Source organism: Crassostrea angulata, chromosome 5 (assembly GCF_025612915.1).
Source record: "Crassostrea angulata isolate pt1a10 chromosome 5, ASM2561291v2, whole genome shotgun sequence".
Lineage (NCBI taxonomy): Eukaryota > Metazoa > Mollusca > Bivalvia > Ostreida > Ostreidae > Magallana > Magallana angulata.
The window spans coordinates 55,291,110-55,308,686 of record NC_069115.1 but is presented as its reverse complement, the minus strand read 5'-3'; the positions used below and the strand labels follow the sequence as shown (position 1 = coordinate 55,308,686).

The window sequence follows — 17,577 nt, the reverse complement described above, 5'->3', positions numbered from 1 at the left end:
AATGAATTTGTGTATCCCTTCACTTGTAATGTGCTAGTGTGCATTGAAAACTAGCACTTACCTGTGCTGGGAATCACATTTTCTCTATCAACATTTCAGAATAAACAAAAACTGCCAGTTCAGCTGTTGAAGTTATCTGAATTCATAGAATTTGTGTATCCCTTCACATGTTATGTGCTGGTGTGCTTGGACAACCAGCACTTACCTGTGCTGGGAATCACATTTTCTCTATCAACATTCCAGAATCAACTACAAATGCTAGTCCAGCTAATAAGATTATCTGAATTCACTGAATTTGTGTATCCCTTCACATGTAATGTGCTGGTGTGCATTGAAAACTAGCACTTACCTGTGCTGGGAATCACATTTTCAGAATCAACATTTCAGAATCAACTAAAATGCCATTCAAATTGTAAAGGTTATCTGAATTCAATGAATTTCTGTATCCCTTCAGTTGTAATGTGCTGGTGTGCTTAGACAACTAGCAGTTACCTGTGCTGGGAATCACATTTTCTCTATCAAAATTTCAGAATCAACTACAAATACCAGTCCAGATGTAAAGGTTATCTGAATTCATAGAATATGTGTATACTTTCACATGTAATGTGCTGGTGTGCTTTGACATCTAGCACTTACCTGTGCTGGGAATCACATTCTCTCTATCAACATTTCAGAATAAACTACAAATGCTAGTTAAGCTGTTAGGTTATCTGAATTTATTGAATTTGTGTATCCCTTCACATGTAATGTGCTGGTGTGCTTTGACAACTAGCACTTACCTGTGCTGGGAATCACATTTTTCTATCAACATTTCAGATTCAACTATAAATACCAGTCCAGATGTTAAGGTTATCTGAATTCAATGAATTTGTGTATCCCTTCACTTGTAATGTGCCGGTGTGCATTGACAACTAGCACTTACCGGTACCTGTGCTGGGAATCACATTTTCTCTATCAACATTTCAGAATCAACTAAAATGCCATTCATATTGTAAAGGTTATCTGATTTCAATGAATTTGTGTATCCCTTCACTTGTAATGTGCTAGTGTGCATTGAAAACTAGCACTTACCTGTGCTGGGAATCACATTTTCTCTATCAACATTTCAGAATCAACTACAAATGCTAGTCAAGCTGTTAGGTTATCCGATTTTATTGAATTTGTGTATCCCTTCACATGTAATGTGCTGGTGTGCTTTGAAAACTAGCACTTACCTGTGCTGGGAATCACATTTTCTCTATCAACATTTCAGCATCAATTTCAAATGCTAGTCCAGCTAATAAGGCTATCCGGATTTAATGAATCTATGTATCCCTTCACTTGTTAAGTGCTGGTGTGCATTGAAAACTAGCACTTACTTGTGCTGGGAATCACATTTTTCTATCAACATTTCAGAATCAACTACAAATGCTAGTCCAGCTTATAAGGCTATCTGAATTTATTAAATTTGTGTATCCCTTCACATGTAATGTGCTGGTGTGCTTTGACAACTAGCACTTTCCTGTGCTGGGAATCACATTTTCTCTATCAACATTTCAAAATCAACTACAAATGCTAGTCCACCTAATAAGGCTATCTGAATTTATTGAATTTGTGTATCCGTTTACATGTAATGTGCTGGTGTGCTTTGAAAACTAGCACTTACCTGTGCTTGGAATCACATTTTCTCTATCAACATTTCAGAATCAACTATAAATACCAGTCCAGATGTTAAGGTTATCTGAATTCAATGAATTTGTGTATCCCTTCACTTGTAATGTGCTAGTGTGCATTGAAAACTAGCACTTACCTGTGCTGGGAATCACATTTTCTCTATCAACATTTCAGATTCAACTACAAATGCTAGTCAAGCTGTTAGGTTATCTGAATTTATTGAATTTGTGTATCCCTTCACAAGTAATGTGCTGGTGTGCTTTGATAACTAGCACTTACCTGTGCTGGGAATGACATTTTTCTATCAACATTTCAGAATCAACTATCAATACCAGTCCATATGTTAAGGTTATCTGAATTCAATGAATTTGTGTATCCCTTCACTTGTAATGTGCTAGTGTGCATTGAAAACTAGCACTTACCTGTGCTGGGAATCACATTTTCTCTATCAACATTTCAGAATAAACAAAAACTGCCAGTTCAGCTGTTGAAGTTATCTGAATTCATAGAATTTGTGTATCCCTTCACATGTTATGTGCTGGTGTGCTTGGACAACCAGCACTTACCTGTGCTGGGAATCACATTTTCTCTATCAACATTCCAGAATCAACTACAAATGCTAGTCCAGCTAATAAGATTATCTGAATTCACTGAATTTGTGTATCCCTTCACATGTAATGTGCTGGTGTGCATTGAAAACTAGCACTTACCTGTGCTGGGAATCACATTTTCAGAATCAACATTTCAGAATCAACTAAAATGCCATTCAAATTGTAAAGGTTATCTGAATTCAATGAATTTCTGTATCCCTTCAGTTGTAATGTGCTGGTGTGCTTAGACAACTAGCAGTTACCTGTGCTGGGAATCACATTTTCTCTATCAAAATTTCAGAATCAACTACAAATACCAGTCCAGATGTAAAGGTTATCGGAGTTCATAGAATATGTGTATACTTTCACATGTAATGTGCTGGTGTGCTTTGACATCTAGCACTTACCTGTGCTGGGAATCACATTCTCTCTATCAACATTTCAGAATAAACTACAAATGCTAGTTAAGCTGTTAGGTTATCTGAATTTATTGAATTTGTGTATCCCTTCACATGTAATGTGCTGGTGTGCTTTGACAACTAGCACTTACCTGTGCTGGGAATCACATTTTTCTATCAACATTTCAGATTCAACTATAAATACCAGTCCAGATGTTAAGGTTATCTGAATTCAATGAATTTGTGTATCCCTTCACTTGTAATGTGCCGGTGTGCTTAGACAACTAGCACTTACCGGTACCTGTGCTGGGAATCACATTTTCTCTATCAACATTTCAGAATCAACTAAAATGCCAGTCAAATTGTAAAGGTTATCTGAATTCAATGAATTTGTGTATCCCTTCACTTGTAATGTGCTAGTGTTCATTGAAAACTAGCACTTACCTGTGCTGGGAATCACATTTTTCTATCAACATTTCAGAATCAACTAAAATGCCAGTCAAATTGTAAAGGTTATCTGAATTCAATGAATTTGTGTATCCCTTCAGTTGTAATGTGCTGGTGTGCTTTGATAACTAGCACTTACCTGTGCTGGGAATGACATTTTTCTATCAACATTTCAGAATCAACTATCAATACCAGTCCATATGTTAAGGTTATCTGAATTCAATGAATTTGTGTATCCCTTCACTTGTAATGTGCTAGTGTGCATTGAAAACTAGCACTTACCTGTGCTGGGAATCACATTTTCTCTATCAACATTTCAGAATAAACAAAAACTGCCAGTTCAACTGTTGAAGCTGTCTGAATTCATAGAATTTGTGTATCCCTTCACATGTTATGTGCTGGTGTGCGTGGACAAGCAGCACTTACCTGTGCTGGGAATCACATTTTCTCTATCAACATTCCAGAATCAACTACAAATGCTAGTCCAGCTAATAAGGCTATCCGGATTTATTGAATTTGTGTATCCCTTCACATGTAATGTGCTGGTGTGCATTGAAAACTAGCACTTACCTGTGCTGGGAATCACATTTTCAGAATCAACATTTCAGAATCAACTAAAATGCCATTCAAATTGTAAAGGTTATCTGAATTTAATGAATTTCTGTATCCCTTCAGTTGTAATGTGCTGGTGTGCTTAGACAACTAGCAGTTACCTGTGCTGGGAATCACATTTTCTCTATCAAAATTCCAGAATCAACTACAAATACCAGTCCAGATGTAAAGGTTATCTGAATTCATAGAATATGTGTATACTTTCACATGTAATGTGCTGGTGTGCTTTGACAACTAGCACTTGTCCGATTGGAAATCACATTCTCTCTATCAACATTCAATTAGAAATGCCGGTCAAGCTTTTAAGGTTATCTGAATACTATCAAATTTGTGTATCCCTTCACATGTAATGTGCTGGTGTGCTTGGACAACTAGCACTTACCTGTGCTGGGAATCACTATTCTCTATCAACATTTCAGAATGATATAGAAAATACTAGTCAAGCTGTTAAGATTATCTGAATTCACTGAATTTGTGTATCCCTTCACATGGAATGTGTTAGTAACATTGAATACTAGCACTTACTGGGCTGGAAATTACATTTTCTTTATCAACATTTCAGAATAAAAAAGAAATACCAGTCAAGCTGTAAAAGTTACCTGAATATTATTGAGTTTGTGTATCCCTTCACATGTAATGTGCTTGTATTCTTTACATTTTATCTATCAACATTTGAGATAGAAATATCAATCTAGCTGTTAAGGTTATCTGAATTTTTTTGTATCATAAAAAACAACAAGAGATGTTTGTAAAACACTTATGCCCCCTCCCTTGGAAACATCCACAAAGGAAATGAACGTAAAATGTTTATCCTCTGCGAAGAAAATGAGCGCAAAGTGCAAATAACTGGAAGGGCCATAACTCTGTCAAAAATTGCTCTATTGTACCCAATATCAAACTTGACCTAGATATTATTATGATAAACCTGTATACCAAATTTTCAATATGTTCATCCTCTGCTAAGAAAATGAGCAGAAACTGCAAATTTTTCTACGTCCAAGGGCCATAACTCTGTCGAAAATTGCTCAATCGTACCCAATAATGAACCTCACCTAGATATTATCATGATAAACCTGTTTACTAAATTTCATTCCAATATGTTCATCCTCTGAAGAAAATGAACGGAAACTGTTGGTGGACCGACCGACAGACAGCAGCAAAGCAATATGCCCTCCCTTATTCGTAGGGGGGGGGGGGGGGCATAATAAAATACTGTAATAAATAATGTTATATATTTTACGTTACATACTGAAATTTGATTGGTTTAGACACAGTTGATAATCCTTTTTAATACCCTAAGCATAAGAAACACACTTAGCAATGGGAAACACAACAAAATTTACATGTACATAAATTATGCCAATACGGTTTGCTGTAGAGTTCACATCATTTATATATAAAAGCAGTGAAATTTTCTCTCAAACTAAGACATTCTATAAAATACAATAACAGTTGAACAATTAACAGTTGAAATTACGTCAGTTGACAATGGTTTTCTTGGGGTGTTAATGTTACTCTCCCAAACAGGCACTATTTATATAATGATATAGTATGCACATGATCATGATATTATATATAAAAAATTGTTTTGTGCCATATGAAATGACATTGTATCATGTAATACATTATTGTAATTGATCACATAATACACTACCATAACATATGATACAATATACAGCTTACTCCACTTATATTGAAAACGCTTATTTTGAAATTCTGCTAATTTTTAATAGAAATAGAAATAAATCTCCAGGTTTTGTCTCTCATTTTCTTTGCATTGATTTAATGGATATAATGAAATCAGCTATTTTGAAATATCGCTTATATTCGGTCCCCATAGGTGATAAATAGTTGTTTTTATAACAGATATATTGAAGTACTCCCTGGCGGCTGTCGTTGGTGCCAGTAATTATGCCAGACTGACCGGTTGATATACAAAGGTGTGAATTGATAAGTTCTCATCATATGTGTTTTTATACTTCTTTTAAATAGTAAAAATTATTCATGATTTTTTTTTAACGTATACGAATGTATTGAGGCTAGACTGACGTAATATGGAAACCCCACGGAAAAGAAAAAACTTATCTTCGGGCACTAAATACGAACTAGTTATTGATAAAAGGAAAAGGCCTAAATACGAAATAGTTGAAGATTTTGAGAGTATCGCAAGTACACTTATGATGATATACAAGCAGCGTTCAGCAGTATTTGAAGCGTTTGAGTCTGATGATTTTTCTCTAAAACGTTAAAGAATGCGACCGAGATTATGACGAGGTTTAAGATAGTAACAAATTGAAACTTACAAAACTTACGATGGATATGATTTTAATCAGACTTTCAAGGACTAATATTCCATTTAATATGTTTACTGTAATAAACAAGATATCTGTGAGCCAATGCTCACTAGTGATACCCCCGCTCTGATGTGAATATGCAAAATAAGCAAAGTCGACATTTAACAGAAAGCTGGCATCCGATTGGTACAGAAATATATCCCACAATATGGCATGCCTAAACAAATAGTGTGTTAAAATTTCAAGCATCTGCGAGATATAGCTACTGAGAAACCTTTGAGGAAATTTTGTTTGAAAATTTTGGCTAAAATAAGCAAAGTTGTCATTTAACAGGAAGTTGACGTCCGATTGGTACAAAAATATATCCCATGATATGGCATGCCTTAACAAACACTGTGTAAAAATTTCAAGCATCTGCGATAAATAGCTGCTGAGAAATCTTTTGACGAAAATTTGTTTGAAAATTATGGCTAAAAATAAACAAAGTCATTATTTAACAGGAAGTTGATGTCCGATTGATACAAAAATATATCCCACAATATGGCATGCCAAAACAAAAACTGTGTGAAAATTTCAAGCATCTGCGATAAACAGTTGCTGAGAAATCTTTGACGAAAATTTGTTTGAAAATTTTGGTTAAAAAATAAGCAAAGTCGTCGGAAGTTGACGCCCGAATGATACAAAAATATATCCCACAATATGGCATGCAAAAACAAATAGTGTGTTAAAATTTCAAGCATCTGCGATAAATAGTTGCTGAGAAATTTGTTTTTTCGGAAATTTGTTTGAAAATTTTTGCTAAAAATAAACAAAGTCGTAATTTAACAGGAAGTTGACGTCCGATTGGTACAAAAATAAATCCCACGATATGGCATACTTATACAAATATTGTGTAAAAATTTCAAGCATCTGCGATAAATAGTTGCTGAGAAATCTTAGACGAAAATATGTTTGAAAATTTTGGTTAAAAAATAAGCAAAGTTGTCATTTAACAGGAAGTTGACGTCCGATTGGTACAAAAATATATCCCACGATATGGCATGCCTATACAAACACTGTGTAAAAATTTCAAGCATCTGCGATAATTAGTTGCTGAGATAATTGCGACATAAATTTTTGTTACGGACGGACAGACAGACAGACAGACAGACGGACGGACGGACGGACAGACAGACAGACACACAAGGGTAAAACAGTATACCCCCCTTCGGAGCGGGGGTATAATAAAAAAGTACCAAATAATTTGTTCGGGTTTGGTTTTCTATGCTTACATCGGGATTGAACTTTCAAAAATGCGGCTTCACGTCAGTCAATTTCGCTTATAATGAAATACGGATAGATTGAAATAATTTGCATGGTCCACTGAATTTCAATATATCCGGAGTAGGCTGTAGTATTTATTATATGATTAATATCATATCACAAAATACAATACAATATCATAACATATTATATTATAATGTTTAATATTATAATTTTATAAACCTTATCCACCATCCAAAAGTTATGGCTCAGATTCATCACTTAAACCTGTCAGGTGCATCAGTATCATAAGACATCAAAATCCATACAAGTTAGGTTAAGTCAGGATCAGTAATTACTAAGATGGAGTCAGGCTCTGCATCTGACACTAACTCTGCAATTCATTTATATTACGGTTAAATCAACTATGCAAGTTTGAAATAGTACTATTATCTATTAAACATCTGACCCATTCAAAAAAACAGAACCTAATCAAGCATGCGAAACCTATGGCTCAGATTCTGCATTCAAGCATTCAATCTCATCCATGCAAGTTTGGTGAAGTAATCTGCTCCAAAAACCTTAACCTCTCCAGCATCTGAAATTCATGGCCCAGATTCAGCATCCAAGTTCTCAAGTCTATAAATAGGTCCAGATGCATCATCCATGCAAGTTTGGTGAAGATAGGACAAGTAATAACTTAGATAAAGGACCTGCAACAAAAACTTTTACTTGGTCCATATGCTGACGCTGGGGGTATAGCATAAGCTCCCTCTAACTTCGTCTCACAATTTATTAAGTTGGCATAAAGGACCTGCAACAAAAACTTTTACTTGGTCCATATGCTGACGCTGGGGGTATAGCATAAGCTCCCTCTAACTTCATCTCACAATTTATTAAGTTGGCATAATTTCTTATCACTTATTACTTTCATGATGCATTCAAAATATTGAATACCAAAAATTTAATATAAATATTGTATTGAGATGTGGCACCAACTCACCAAACACTGGCACTGGCGGCACTTGTCCTGTGGGTCAGGAAAGGTCACTCCATTGTCATAGGAGTTGCCCTGGTGGGAACAGCGGTCACACCTCCGACATCCACAGGTGTCGGTGTAGGGGGAGGAGCAGGTGATCCTCGGACACTCCACCTTCACACAGTCCACTGATCCAAACTACAGAGAAGAGGAATACAATTGAGTCATTTATACACTTGTTTTTTCTAATAATCAGCAAAATTTATATCAAATATATTTTTTATTTAATTAGAAAAAAATCTTAAATATTATGAATATATCATAACTTAAAACTAAGAGCAGCAACAATGTAAATACAGTATAACTTAGTTATAGCTAATTACTAGGGACCATTGGATTACTTTGTTGTATCCAAAATCTTTCAATCCACAATGACATTTTGCCGGAAACTCCACAAAACTTTGCTATATCTGAGATTTTGTAATAATATACATGTTGACTTCATACTTAACGAATTTACTGTATGATCAGAGTTATAATTAAAAATTTATTACAACTGTTAAGTCACATGTTAGTACAGATCAAATGATACCCACCCTACAAGAACAGGTGTGACAAGCGTCCTTGCGATGGGATTCTCCATGTCTGATGACCACGCCCTCGTACAAACAGTCAGTACACTCGGGACAACACTGGTTCACGGTTGGATGGGAGCATTTCTGGACGGGGCATGGCTTCTTGCTGCAGCTCACTGAACCACCCTGATATAAATACCAATGCCAGAAAAGCTGTACTTTTGAATTTAAATACCATATATTTGGGATTATTTTAGTGTGTGCATGTGTGCAGATTTATAGCGAAAGTTAAAAAGAAGGTAATACTGAATTCTAACTGATTTTTAGCCGAGATTGTTATAGTAACTGTACATATTAAGTGATAAAGCTTCTACACTATATATCTAATAAATAGATATAATACTATTATAATGAAATCCCACCTGACAGACACACTCAGAACAAGGATCGTCTCTGTCTTGGAAACGCTCCCCATCTCCATAGATCCTCCCCTCCAACAAGCACCTGTTACACCTCTTACAACACTCGTCATACACAGGGTGGCTGCACTGGACGTTCGGACAGGTGATCCCTGAACAGGACACGGTCCCCCCACTACAGGTACAGTTCCGGCAACTCTCCTTAAATGACTGATTGTCACGTATCAACTTATTGTTATACAGACAGTCTGTCCCACATTGAGGGCAACACTGGCCCCTGATTGGATGTGAGCAAGTAATAGCTGGACAAGTTCTTTGGGCACAGTTTACACTTCCTCTCTGACAGACACACTCTTTACAGGGATCGGACACATCTGGGAACTTCTCTCCATCCCGATAGAACTGGTTTCTGAACTGACAATCCTGACACTTAGGGCAGCAGTCGGTGACAGCTGGGCTGTTACACTGTCGCCTGACATCCTGACAAACCTTCTGCTTACACTGGACATTTCCATTGACACACTGACACTCTCTACACCTGTCACTGCTGTCAGGAAACATCTCCCCATTTCTGTATTCTACACCATTGAGGACACAATCGGTGCACACCTCACAGCATTCTCTCTTCACTGGATGACTGCACTGAGCTCTCGGACATCGCTTTTTACGGCACTCTGTATTCCCATTCCTACACACACAATCCTGACAGGATCCGGGTGGACTGGGCACCATCTGATTGTTAGAAATGACCCTCCCATCCACCTGACAATCCCTACACTCGGGACAGCATCTCCCTTGAGTGGGGTTACTACAGGTGGCTGTCGGGCAGGGTAGCGGGGTACACGCCACACTACCCTGTCTACAAATGCACTCATTGCACGGATTGTTGTTATCCCTGAACCGCTGATTGTCCTTGAGTCTCCTCCCCTGATACATGCAGTCTGCACACTCCGCACAGCACCTGCCCTGCACAGGGTTCTTACAGGATGCAGCAGGGCAAGGGTTAGGTACACAGGCGACATCACCATCTCTACAGGTACACGTCACACAGGGGTCTCGGCTGTCCTGGAACCTCTCCCCATTGCGATACGTCCGACTCTTGTAGAAGCAGCCATCACACTCTGGACAGCACCTGTTGGTGACAGGGTGCTGACATTTTGTGACGACACAGTTCGTGGCTTTACAGGCAATGTTACCAAGCCTACAGGTACAAGTCTGACACCTGTCCCGCGGATTTACAAAGTCCTCCTTGTCTCGGTAAATCAGACCATTGTAATTACAATCTGCAAATACACATATAAACAGCACTTTACAAATTCACAGAATTTATGAACATCAAATAAAATGCACATGTGAATAACTAATGATATCAGTTAATTTCAATTCAATATCAAAATGAAAAATTTCTTCAAGGAGACAAGGTGGTTAACAAATTAGCCGTAAGGTCTACCATAATTTTTTACAATTATTTAGAGAAAAAAAATCGTAAATTAAAAGTTATTATTTACATATGATTTTTTTAAAGCTATAAACAATTATTCAGTGACAAACAATTTCATAAATTCAAATTATTTTCTTCTCTCTCCATACAGAGCTCTTCTTAAGGAGATCAATGTAGTCTGAAAATGGCCAGAACCAGATTCTTAAATTCCTAATTCTAGAGCATAAATTTGAACCATTTATTCCTACCTTTACACTCTGGACAACATTTGCCAGCCAGGAAGGCTGGATTCCTACACCGAGTCTCGGGGCACTCCCTCTTTGCACACGTTGCCTTTGACCCTATACAATGACACTCCTGGCAGGGGTCAGAGGGCAGACAGAAGGAGTCACCTGACCGGTAGGTCCGCCCCTCCACGACACACTTGTCTGAGGAACAGGAGGGGCAGCACTTGCCCAGCTCATAGACTGGGTCAATACAGTTCAGGACCGGACACCGTACACTGGTACAGCTCACCACGCCATTCTGTCAACAGAACCAGTGTATACATGTATAGGAGTGGTTTGGTGAACCATTGCTAATCTCTGAAAATGTCTTGTCTAACATTGGTTCGGTGAAACATTATTACATTTTCAAAATGTCTCGGAACCTATGCGTAATACAGTTGCATACCGACAGGATTTTTTTGTTTTAAAGATAGATACCAAACAGGATTTCAAATCATGTTTATACTTTGTTTCCTTAAAAGTTTTTTTAGACTAAAAGTATCGACCCTTATGACTGAAGATATTGAACTTCACTAATAACTAACTTTGACCTAAACTTTCGCTTTCTTTGTAAAATATTTATAACAATTATGCCTATGTAATTGTGCACTGATACAGTGTGATGATGTTAATAAGAGTTAGATATACTCATACCTGACAAGTGCATTGCTGGCAGGGGTTTTTGGGGTTGACATAACTCTCCCCATTTTGTAGTTGTCTGTCACCATGACTACACATCTGACACGACGGACAGCACTCGCCAGGTCGAATGGTCGGGTTGTTACACTGAGGAACTGGACACACCATTGGCTGACAAGTGATGGAGCTATCCTGTAATTACACAACGTATATCATTACAAACAATTCACTTTGTATCTTAAACAAAAGAATCAACGAATCATATTGTATAAAACAAAACTGGATAAAAATAAAGTAATTTAGCTTAAGATACATACAGCACATGTACAGACATTACATTTGTCCCTGGGGTCGGCAAATGTCTGTCCCTCACTGTAGTTCCTGCCTCTGACCACACAGTCCAGTGGACACACTCCGCAGCAGTACCCTGGGGGCTTGACCGGATTTTTACACTTCAGGGGAGGGCAGCCCATTGACATACATGTCACGTTACCACCCTGTAAGCCATATCATAAATAAGGCATTTGTAGCTACTCCTTCCACTTTGTTAATACATTGAATGGCAATTAAATAATGAAATCACAGGCAAAACTATGTAAGGGGTGGTAAAAAATTTAGTTTCTTCTAGCTCTTAAACCAATTTCAACCAGGACTTAAACCCAGTGTCTTGGTATACCACATCAGTGTTTTGATAAGGTATACCACTTGGCTTTTAAGACTATAAGCACGCCCATCGACATTGGTGTCTCATTAAGCATTTTAAAAATCAGTTCTCACTGAAGTTAAGGCAAAATACTCTATTCATATTAATAAGCATAATGATAAGCATGCAACCTTCTATTAACAAAGAAATGACCATACCATACATCTACAGATTTTACAGGGGTCCCCTCCTGCAGGAACAAACTTCTGGCCATTAGCGAACCGTCTTCTCATGAACAGACAACCATCACACACTGGACAGCAATCCCCGGGGAGGGTCTCAGGATGGGAGCAGGGGCGGGGTGAACACAAATCTGTCCTCCTGTTACACTGAACTCGACCATTCTATAACAATAACCATGAATATTGTAGATTTTTTATTTAAGTCTAGTAATTAATTCTGCAATTCAGTTGTTTTCCATCAAATCGCGAAAACATAAAATCACGAATGGCAAATTTTTATCATAGTTTCATGTAGCGAGATTTTAAAATTTGCGATATACACTTCTCACCATTTTACGAAGATGTTTATTCTTGCGCTTAATTAGGAATCCACAGTAACTAAAATTGACTTATACAACATAGAGAAAAGTAAAGTAATTGCTTTCTGTTTCACTGCACTCAACAATTCTGCACGGTAACCATGAACAGCTTAAATTGACTTGTAAACCATAGAGAAAATTGTAGTACTGCTTCATACTATGCTTATTCTAAAATTTAGAAAAAGGTAATTATAAACTATCTTAAAAGATGAAATGTAAAACATAGAGAAAATGTCAAATTTCTGCCAAACTGCATCAACCATTTTGAAACAGTTGCTGTGAAGTGCAAAATGGGCTTGTAAAATATTGAGAAAATATCATAATCAAAGTACCGAAGAACTGACGGGAGTTAATTTTATCGATGTTTATTTATTCTAAAATCAATGATATGTTATTTTGCATGACAAGTACAGGTAGTTTCTAATCTGTATTTGAATTACGCACATTTTTATAATACAAATTTTCGGACTTTTTCGACACAAGAATGTTGATAAAACCCCATATGTATTTAATAAAGATAGAATAAATTCAAGCAAACTATGTATCAGTGATAGAAATATTTCTGGAAAATTTATGGATCCAAGCAATTGAACCCTCGTCTCGTTCAACCAAATGCTCGGCTTTCGCCGTTAATCTCCGAAAAGCAAGAGAGACTCTCTGCTTGTCAGATATTTACCGAGACAACCGAGCGTAGAGTACTGAACTCTGGCGTAAGAACACATACAACTACAAAAAATATCTAAATTGTTCGTACCATTTAAAATCTGACTTTTTTCAAGGTATTTATAAATAAGTTTCCTTGAAAAACAATGGTTTAGCATACATTTCTTCGAGTTTATCAATTATTCTCAAGAACTTAGTCTTGTCAGCAGCGATGATTGGTGCTTTGGTCCAAACACTGTTTCACTTACGGTTTGCCAGAGTGACTGCATAGGAGAGTTGATTAAAATCAACTCGCAAAAATTGAAATAATAAGCAAAAGATAATTTTTTTTTCAAGAATTATGAATCTGTAAGCACATATATAATCTGGTTTTTTTTCCTTAAAACTATATGAAAGTTAGTTATCAGGTTTGTTCTGTACCTGAAGATGTTTTGTAAGAATAATACCAGTGAACACATATTCATTTTTTTCTTACAGAGTCACAAATATAACAGATAAGTGTTTGAGAAACTGTTGCCTCCCTCACCTGACAGATGCACTGTTCACAACGATCCTGGGGGTTGGAGAAGCTCTGTCCCTCAGGGTAAGACCTCCCCCGGTACTCGCATCCCTGACACACAGGGCAGCATTGCCCAGGCACCTGTACCGGTCGCTCACAGCGTGGCGGTCCACAGCCTATAGCCTTACACTCCACCGCACCTGCATAAAACATTAGCAAAACACTTTAAAGGTAAATCTACTGCAGTTTCATAATATTAATGATAACTTCACATGCATTTACATTTAATATATAAAACATCATAGTTTTATTTATCTGAGCTGCATTGCATATCATTGGAATACTTCTATTTACTGCTAAATAACTTTATCAACCATAATTTAACTGAAAATACATGTGCTTAGTATTGTTATATTTTGTTTTTTCAGTACCAGCCATTCTTGAAACAAAATTTACTTAATAAACAGTATTTAACAAACCTTGGTTGCAAACACAGCTTTCACACAAACTGGCTGATACTGTGTCCCCGTTCTGATATTGCTGACCATTGTGTAAACATCCTGTTATAAACAAATTGTACGTTTCATTACAATCAAAATGAATTATGCTTACTACATAGATGTACATGTATCATACATGTAACCTTTACTAACAAATGAAAAAACAAATCTCCTTAGAGAAACTTTTGCCTAATATACTGATAAAAACAGAAGTACCTTTTTGCGATTTCTTACAACATATGAATTAATACTTTCATCCCTGCACTCTTCGTAGTCTTTTTATAGCATTTTATCATTATATACGTGTATAAAGTGCAAAAAATTAAGTGCTTGATTTACCAGTTATAATTATGAACAGTTTAAATTTATCGTGGTATACAGTCAACTCTCATTAAATGTAAATCAACTTTAATTCGAGAGCTTCATCTTCGCGAATATTTCTTGCTACAAATCAGAGATATATTATTTTCTAGATAACCTTAATCTGGGTTGCAAAACTAAATCAATGCAAACCAGATTATCTCCAGTAAATTGCAAAATAAGAATATCGCAGATAAATTGACTTACAGTAATTCATTTACTTATTACTGTACATCTATCAGCCATCAGTAAGCCTTTACCTTTACACCTTGGGCAGCACTCTCCAGGCAACTGTTCTGTGATCGTACAGGTGAGGGAGGGGCAGGGCCCTGAACTCTGGCACCTGACGTTACCCCGCTCACAGGTACACTGCTGGCACCTGTCCCCGGGGGCCTGGAACCGACGCCCATCACTGATCAATCGCCCGTTGAACAGACAGTCTGCAATTAGATATACAAACAGCAAAATTACTTCTCCAAATAATCATTTCAAAAACTGAAAAAATTTTGTCCCCACAAAAAGTTCTTTTTCAACATTACTTTGAAGAAGATTTGAAGAAGATTCTGTTTTCATGTTTACCTCTACAGTCGGAGCAGCACTTCCCCTGTGGAATCACTCCATGTGTACACCTGTACATACAGGATTTGTTGGTTTTACAGGTAACAATGCCCTCGGAGCACTGGCACACCTGGCAGGGGTCCCGGGGGGACGGCCAGGTATCCCCATTGTAGTACTCCCTCCCTCCATCTACACAGCCTGTCAAACATTCAACCCAGAATTAAATATACATAGTTACCAATTCAGGTATTGTACTGCAATGTTTCTATAGTTCATATCAAATGAATTCCACACTCAACATTCACTTAGTGAACAAGCAATTCTTCAATAATTAGGTGCAAATTCAAAGTTCACTCAAAATTCAAAACATTCAGAATTTTACTGCACGCAGATCAAAATATTTACAGTCTATTGACAGAAATAATAAAACCCAGAATATTACTAAAGAAAATGTCTAATAATTCTATTATTTGCACTTTCAATATCTATTGAAATAATAAAACCCTTACAAAATGATTGTTTACAAGTCTATACTCACTGGGACAGACAAATTCACAGCATCCCTTCCCCTTCCTGATGGGGTTCCTACAGGGGAAGTCTCTGTGGGGGCACATGATGGGGATACAGCGTACGATGGAGTTGGTACAGGAGCAGTTGAGACAGGGGTCATAGCTGGCCAGGAAGGACTCCATGTGTCTGTATGTTTGCATGTCATACTCACAGTCTGAAATACAGCAGCAGTGAACACTTACACTAAACATGGGTATCTCTATTAGTCACATAGCTAGTAACATGTCTTGCAATGGTTTGATTAGTGTGGTTAATCCTTTATCAAGCTGCTGAAAGGCATTTACAGCTGCATTATCTCGAACACTGATATCTCAAATACAATGGATAGGTCAAAGTCATTTTTAAGTCCCAATCACTTATTTTTTACGTATTATAATATTGTGGTGCTAAGTGGATGAGAAACATTGATTCCCATACATTTTAACACAATCTTATTGCAGGTGGACTAAACCATTACAATACAGATAAGTGCCCAGTCCAAGGGCACATCAAATATCAATGGCCTACATTTGAACTAGCAACCTCTAGCTCTGTAAATGGCCAAACACCTACAACAGTGAACCTGCTTTGAATTTTATTTGCATGCAATATTAAATGTTGTTATACTTTCATGTTAAATACTGAAATCTGATTGGTTAAGACGCAGTTAATAATATTTACTATTACCCTCAGCGTTAGCAACGCACTTGGCAACGGGTAACATTAAAAAATGTTACCTGCGCGAAAATTATGCGCGTACGGTTCGCTGTAGAATTCACGTTATTCCTATATAAAAGCAGTAAAATTTTCTTAAAAATTTTAAAAAAGACATTCAGTATAACAAAATAAATAGTGCCTGTTTGGGAGGATAACAGTTTAAATTGACACCCCTCGAAAACCATTGTCAACCTCCGCTTCGCGTCGAAATGGTTACACCTCTATAAATAGATCTTAAGATACATTGCATTTGAGTTGAAGAACCAAGGAGCTATGCAGTTCCAATCATTCATAAAAGGTAAATAAATGTACATCTTTAAAAACCCTCAAGAGAAAGACCTCACTTACCACTGGTACATACTGGACAACATTCTCCTGGAGGAGTGATTGGGTTGGGGCAGCTGACAGCTGGACAGGCCGTTTTACTGCACTGTACATCACCATGGCGACAAGAACATCTGGTGCAGGCATCAAGGTCAAACTGACTTCCATCTTCATAGGTCCTCCTGTTGTAGTAACAGGCTGAGAAAGAAAAGTGGGCATGTAATGTCGTATTATGCCTTCTGTGTTTATGGGTAGAGGTGAAACTATAAAACTGTTTGACATTATCTTGCATTTGTTGTACCGTAATCCGGTGGTTATAATACGCACTTTTTTCCCAGCATTTTTTACCATGAGAAAGGGGTGCGTATAATACATCCCTATAGGATTTGGACATATTTTTTCCCTAGTTGAAGCACGGGGTATCATACTGCCGTATTACCTATGCTGTTCACAGACAGGACCGATACCCCGCTATACATCGTAACATTCCTTCATTATCACATATATATTATTATTTAACCCTTAGGAAATCATTGTTATAGCATGCAATTAAGAAAATGTACACTTTAATTCTGTTAATAAATAAACTGTTTCAAAATGGCCTTTAA

At 37.1% G+C, this 17,577-nt stretch overlaps 1 protein-coding gene across 1 annotated transcript in view; it reads right to left on the bottom strand.

The window, feature by feature from the left end:
* LOC128183344 (zonadhesin-like) overlaps positions 1-17,577 on the bottom strand; it is a 71,119-nt gene that overhangs the window by 24,922 nt on the left and 28,620 nt on the right. Inside the window, exons 26-38 of the mRNA XM_052852311.1 lie at positions 16,994-17,167; positions 15,918-16,103; positions 15,401-15,577; positions 15,082-15,261; positions 14,441-14,521; positions 13,989-14,161; positions 12,417-12,602; positions 11,873-12,052; positions 11,571-11,747; positions 10,899-11,175; positions 9,213-10,492; positions 8,812-8,976; positions 8,240-8,413 (exon numbers count right to left, since the gene is read on the bottom strand). Coding sequence (XP_052708271.1) covers positions 8,240-8,413; positions 8,812-8,976; positions 9,213-10,492; positions 10,899-11,175; positions 11,571-11,747; positions 11,873-12,052; positions 12,417-12,602; positions 13,989-14,161; positions 14,441-14,521; positions 15,082-15,261; positions 15,401-15,577; positions 15,918-16,103; positions 16,994-17,167 — 3,410 coding nt within the window. The remainder of the gene's footprint in view (positions 1-8,239; positions 8,414-8,811; positions 8,977-9,212; positions 10,493-10,898; positions 11,176-11,570; positions 11,748-11,872; positions 12,053-12,416; positions 12,603-13,988; positions 14,162-14,440; positions 14,522-15,081; positions 15,262-15,400; positions 15,578-15,917; positions 16,104-16,993; positions 17,168-17,577) is intronic.